Source organism: Psittacula echo, assembly GCF_963264785.1.
Source record: "Psittacula echo genome assembly, chromosome: 6".
Taxonomy (NCBI): Eukaryota; Metazoa; Chordata; class Aves; order Psittaciformes; family Psittacidae; genus Psittacula; species Psittacula echo.
Genome location: NC_137743.1, coordinates 65,669,523 through 65,675,770, shown reverse-complemented (window position 1 = coordinate 65,675,770; position 6,248 = coordinate 65,669,523). Strand labels below are relative to the sequence as shown.

The window sequence follows — 6,248 nt, the reverse complement described above, 5'->3', positions numbered from 1 at the left end:
TTGCCCGGCAACAGCGCGCGTACACAGGCAGCGCGGCGAAGCTCGGGGCCATGGCGGCGGCGGCGGCGGGGCCCAGGCTCCCTCGCGGGAGGCGGCACCAGCAGCAGCTCGCCCGTGAGTAGGGCTTTCCTGCGGGGACTCAGCACCGGGGTGGGGGCATTGCCGAGCCCGTAGCCACAGCCGGCTATACACGGCTCCGGGCGGCTGTAGGAGTGTTCCTGTCCCCTTGTCCAAACCACCCTGCAGCTGCAGACAGCAAAACAGGCCGTTTCTCCTGAAGAATTGATTAGAAAGAACTACCCTGAAACCAGTGGAGGTACAGTGTCATCCAGAGCTGGAGTTCAAGAGCTAGGCGCCTGGCAGTTCCCTACCTGCAGGGAGCAGCCTTGTCAGTGTACAATTTTAGCTGCTTTCACCTTGGACAGACAGAGAAGACCTGGCCTGGTCTCTATCATGGGGCAAACTGATTAGCAGTTGCATCTGAAAAATAGGCTTTGATGTCAGTATCACTGAAAGCCTCCTCACATTTGAAACACAGCATGTCAGTCTGCTGCAAACCAGATGAACACGAACTTCTAACAGGATGCTGCTCCATACAGAGTGCCATTTCCTTTAAAAATACTGGTGATGGTTTGAAAGGCGTTTCACAAAACCTAGAGTAAGTTACCACAAGACAAAGAGACAAAGGGACATACAATAGTTAAGTGAGTGCCACAGCCCAAGTACATGCACTAGCCGTAGTTAGACTACAGATACTCTGTCTTAGCTATGGGGTACAGAGATGGGGAGAGTAATTAATACTAAGGATATCTTGATATCGTTGCTATGAAAGAATTCAAATCCTGATACAGGTTTGAATATAGGATTTTCTAATACCAAGTAACCTAAGTATCTTTTCTTCCCTCTGCACAGCACCAAACCATTTGGAAGAAAATGACATTCTAGATGGCTGTTTTCTTCCAAATGAAATAGATCTTCATCAGGTAATCATATTGCCAAAAGCAGAATGGGAAAGGCTTCGGGACAGCCTTGGCAGCAGAACCAGAGAAGCTGCACTCATCCTCGCCGAGAAGAAAGAACGGGAAGAAATGCATTTACGCTCCAAAGCTGCCATAAAAGACTGGCCCAATACCAGCATGGCAAGTACAACACACATTTGTAAACAAGGGCATTCATTTTCATATATGCACAGCCACTCATAGTAATATTTCTAGCTGCACTCCCTTTGTTTAACATTTGCTTTTAAAATATAAATATTTTAACTAAAGACAATCAAATATATTTAACTTCTAATATCAACTTTTTTTTTTAATCAAAGGTAAAATACAAAATTAATAAAACCCCAAAACACTGAGTATCTCACCTTCAGAATGGTTTACACATTTTTAATCCATGGACTTCAGATGTGATTTCTAATTTTATCTGCAATATAGGGCATGGCACAACGGAAACTAAAAGCCAGAAAATTACGTGAAGAAAGGGAAGAGGAAGAAAGAAAGTTAATTGATTTGGAAGAAGCAAAGTTCCAAGCAGCAAAACGGAAGGAGGCTATTGATCGTGCAAAAACCTACCTAAGCTATCAGAACGAAAGAATTAAAGGGTTTCATGTGTGTTGACAGCTTTTTAAATTCAAGTTGTACTGAACATCTTTAAACACTGCTGAACATGCAAATTATTCTAAATGTTCTCTTGCAGAGCGCACTCCTACTTACCAAGGTCCTGAAAGAAAGAGATGCTCAAGTTGAATTTAAAAAGTTAAAGTCAGATGCTAACAAAAAGAAGGATGAAGAAAAAGAACATAAATGTAAAGAAGCTAATTTCAGGGATCAAGAAGAGGCACGTCAGCGTTATATGAATGAACAGGCACTACGCAGAGATCAGCTGGAACAGTAAGTAATAATCAAAAGTAACCCTAAGTTGTTGTTTACTCTTCTCACAAATACATTATGCAAAGTTTTTGCAGACACTTACTGAATCTAGGGTGCCACAAAAGACCTTGCACAAACGGGAAAAGCTGCAATATTGCACTCTTTTACTTGCCAACAGTCTACGTATAAACAGTCTAGCAGGCCTCAATAGGTTTTAGACAAAGCACTACTCAAAAGTTGTCACTGAAAGTGTATTTTAACTCAAGTTTCAGTTCCAAAAAAGGTTAAACCAGATTTTCCATTTGGCCATAACTGGAGTCCGGAGAAGGCATCAAGAGAACACGTCATTGCCACCTCCATTCTTTCTGTGGGGCTCTTCCAGTTACCTTAATGAAGGAGTCCCCACAGGTATTTATAGACACCTAGCCGTGGTGATCTGATAGAAGGAGTCAAATTCCCTGAGGCAGAGGAAGGGTTCAAAGACTGGTCTCATATATTCCAGGTCCAACACATGAATCCTTGCAGAACTTCCTATAGAACACTACCAGCTTAAGCTATTGCCTGCTTGCCCAGGGAGAGAAACATAGATACAGTGGGACTTACTGGAGAAATCTTGTCACTGAGGATGCTGCAGAGAGAGGCCAGAATATTATAAATGCAATGGTGCTAATGAGTCATCCAGATAAAAGATTGCAAACTGTGAGCACACCATGTACCTCATTTCTGGTCAAAGGATTTAGGGCTACCATTACAAAAAATGATGCCATTTTTCACCTTTGATATTCCACCCATCTTCAATTTAAAGTATATTCTTCAGTGCAAGGTACCTATGGTTATGCAGAATCCGCATCTGTTCATACTTTGTGCAGTCCCTAGCCCATTTACTCTACTTTTTTTTTTTTTTCCAATTCAGAATAAAGGAGCGTAAACATCAGGCAGATCTGGCCAAGCTAGAAGACAAAAGAGAAGGGGAACAAATACAGTTATCGAACCAATTGTACCAATTGGAAATTCAAAAAGAAAGAGAAAAGGAAGAGAAAAAAAAAGTTGAACGCCGCAGGCAGCATCACGTAAGTAACGGGAAGTCAGAGTTTAAAATGCTTGTTTCACCTTGGCTGCCTGGAGTGAAGCTGTTGCATTTGGCCTACAAATAAATGGGCCTCCTGGCAAGAAGAGGTTTGCTTACAGCTTCAGTAGCAGTGGATCACATGCCTACCCTGCCAGCTGCAAGCTGTGTCTTTCCTCTGTGCCTTTTGAGAAAGGCATCTTGGATGTAGTGGTGGAGGTTGCACAATCCCATTCCTCTCAACATCCCCTCTCCCATGTGTGTGAATGGAAACAAGGGATAATGCTCACTGCATTGCATAGCAATTTGTCTATGTAATGGGCTGGAGAAGCAGCTGGTTGATGCTCAGTTCCCCTACTCCTTACTCGTATCTCCTCTTCATGTATGAACAGGGAGGCAGAAATGAAGGTACTGAGAAACTATTCCCTCTCTTCTTTGAAACAAACACAGAAAGAGAGAATTGGGAGTGATTCTTTTAAGTTGCTACCCCAGGCCCAGATTTTCTCAACTTTCCCTGTTACATTAGGACTGTTTTGCCCCTGCAGGATCATGTAGCTGACCAGAAAATAATCAAAGCAGTAGAGAAACAAAAACAAATGGAAGAAGATGCTCGGATCAAAGCTCATTTTAAAGCAAAGCAGATTATCGCCAAGATGACAAAAGAGAAAAAAGCTGAATTGCGTAGGTAGGTACAAAGCTAGAGTATTAATTGCAAATAAACTAAAAATCATACTGTAGCCATTTTCAAATCTTTCAGGCTGATGATATAACACAATCCACAGTTATTCTAAAAATTAAATTATGATAAGGTAGGAAATTTTGGAGAAAAAGGAAATTCTGTCACAGGTTCCTTAGTAATAGGTGTGGGGGGGGGAAGCGATCTTTCTGCCCTTCGAAGTACAAAGACATACAGAAGTGCAAAGCTCCACACCAGTGTGTTGGGATCAGTGATTTTCCATATCACCTGCCAAGCCTCCACCTCCTCAACCATTAAAGATAATTAAAATCCTCAACAAAAGTATTTTTGGGCATAAGCTATATTTTCCGAAACCAGATCATGAAAAATAATTAAGACTTCTTAACTAGGCACCTGTATTAATTAATTACATTGGGTTATTATTAAGGGAAGGTGGTTTATCAACATGGGTACAGCATGATGATACCATTGAGATGATCTAAGACTTTCCTTCTTTTCTTGTTTCGGGCCAATAGACCCAACATTTCTCCCTTGATGGCAAAATGCTAGGCAGACTCCTCACCACATGATCCAACTCATTACTGCAACAGAAAGCTAGTGTTACAAGAATACAGGGAACATTTATTAAAGCAGACAATTAAAAACAAAGAAACAGGAGGAACACTGGAGATTGAGGACTTGGGTGGGTTGGGATAGACTGTGTGGCAAGAGGATAGAAAACTAGAAGCAGAACTGCTGAGTTTGGTATCAGTAGTGCTTCAGGTAGGCCCAGATATGTATCCTCGTATATTATGGTAGCTCATATTCTTCTGCAGACAAGTGCAGGAACGTCAGGACAAAATCGTTAAACAATTAGCTTTACAAATGGCTGAGGCATTAAAGAAGGAAGATGGTCGTCTTGCTAGAGACATTGCAAAAAAAGAAGCTGAAGAAGAAAAAAAATGCAAAGAGAAAGAGGCAAAGCAAAAGGCTGCCATTGAATCTATTGCTGAATACAGAGCCACTGCGGTAAGAAACCTAGCCTGTTCTTATTCCTGCTTTACCTCAACCAAGGAGCCTGGCCCAGATCACATCTGGTGGCTCTGGTGCCCTGCATCAGCATGCTCCGTCAGGGCCACTGACATCTTTCCTGGCCTTCTCTCTCCCTCTCCCACTTCTCTGTTGGGTGCGTATCTGCCAAGGCTGCTGAAAGCCCGGGGCTTGGACGCTGGCCAGCCACAATGACCGTGCTCATCAGAGCGCTGATATGAGGCTGCTTCTGCTAAAAGATACGAGTTCCAGCTTAGCAGGCTAGCTCCTTGGTTATCCTTTTTTGTGTATTTTGTAAAATACAGATGAAAATGAAAGTGGAAAAGGAGAAAGAAGAAAAAGCAGAGAGTAAAAAAGAATATAATAAAATAATAGAAAATTACCGCATTTACCTGGAAAAGGAAAAAGACAAGAAACAAAGACAACGTGATGCCAGTATGGAAGTACAGAAATTTCAGATCCAGCAAATGGTAAACAGAAGAGCTGTAATCTGAAAGAAACATGCATCTAAACCAACAGCACTAGCTCCTACCTGAGAGGAAGCTTGCTGTGTTTTGTTGGGGGGGGGGGGGATGTTGTTTGTTGGGTTTGGTTTCTTAAATAATTTCTTAAATCATTTATGCTCTGCATACACAGAGTAGCCTCCTCTCAGAGCAGTGGCACAAGTCAAGGTTGGTTTACAGTGACAAATCACCTCCTGCACTGTGCCCTTATGTACTGCTGGCTGTTCTCTTGTATTTTCTGGGCAGGCCACCAAAGAGCAACAATTAATGCTGATGTTCACTCAGGGGTATGACAGGGGAGAAGAATGGGAAAAGATTATCTCTGACAAGTATCAACTAACATCACCACAGATCTCCTAATAAGCTTAAGTTTTAAGGGATAGTTATGTTGTGAAAGACATACTAAGCTTTGTTATTCCCTTTTCTTCATCAGGCTGAAAAGCAGGTGAGAAAACAGCAGGAAAAGCAAGCAGACTTGGACTACGATGCTCAGACAGAGTTTATTGCTCTTTGTAAAGAGCAGGAATTTCAGAGCTATGCAAAGCAAGTAATTGAATCAGAGGCCAAGACTACACATCATCTTTATCCTCTTCTCAAAGCATCCGAAGATGTAAGAGGACTTCGACTCAGGCCATTTTCCAGAGACAAAGAAGGATCAAATGGTTTTCAAGCACAGGATGGTGCTGGGACTCAGTAACCTTGTAGATGTACTACTGCACAAGAAGTTAAAACCATGAAGTAATACAGAGACTATCTAGCAGGGAAGGGCAGAAGCAGTTTTCATGTGGTTAAGAAATATATCTCTTTGAACCTTACAGGCAGAGTTAAACTACATCTATTATATACTGTGAATCACAAAGTCTATGTGAAAAACAAACAAAAAAAAATGCCTGAGAACTGGTTATATTCTCAAAAATAAAAGTTAGTTTATGAAACTTGAGGCAGGAACGCATGATATGTAATTGATGATGCATTTAACCCATTCCAGCCAAAATCTCACTATTACTGTTATATTTTTATTATTCACTGTTCTCAAAATTCATTGTCTCAGGTTTTTCAGGTCTGCAATACAAATTCCCAGTGCA

General features: G+C 41.7%; 1 protein-coding gene across 1 annotated transcript; it reads left to right on the top strand.

The window, feature by feature from the left end:
* Nucleotides 1-43: 43 nt before the first annotated feature.
* Nucleotides 44-5,905, top strand: CFAP210 (cilia and flagella associated protein 210; the record flags this gene model as incomplete). Its single annotated transcript, XM_080621594.1, is given in 10 exon segments — nucleotides 44-114; nucleotides 913-1,139; nucleotides 1,434-1,607; nucleotides 1,696-1,889; nucleotides 2,782-2,938; nucleotides 3,480-3,619; nucleotides 4,447-4,639; nucleotides 4,966-5,130; nucleotides 5,597-5,857; nucleotides 5,861-5,905. Coding segments are annotated over 10 exon segments (1,620 nt in total). The 5' UTR covers nucleotides 44-50.
* Between the last annotated feature and the right edge of the window lie 343 nt (nucleotides 5,906-6,248).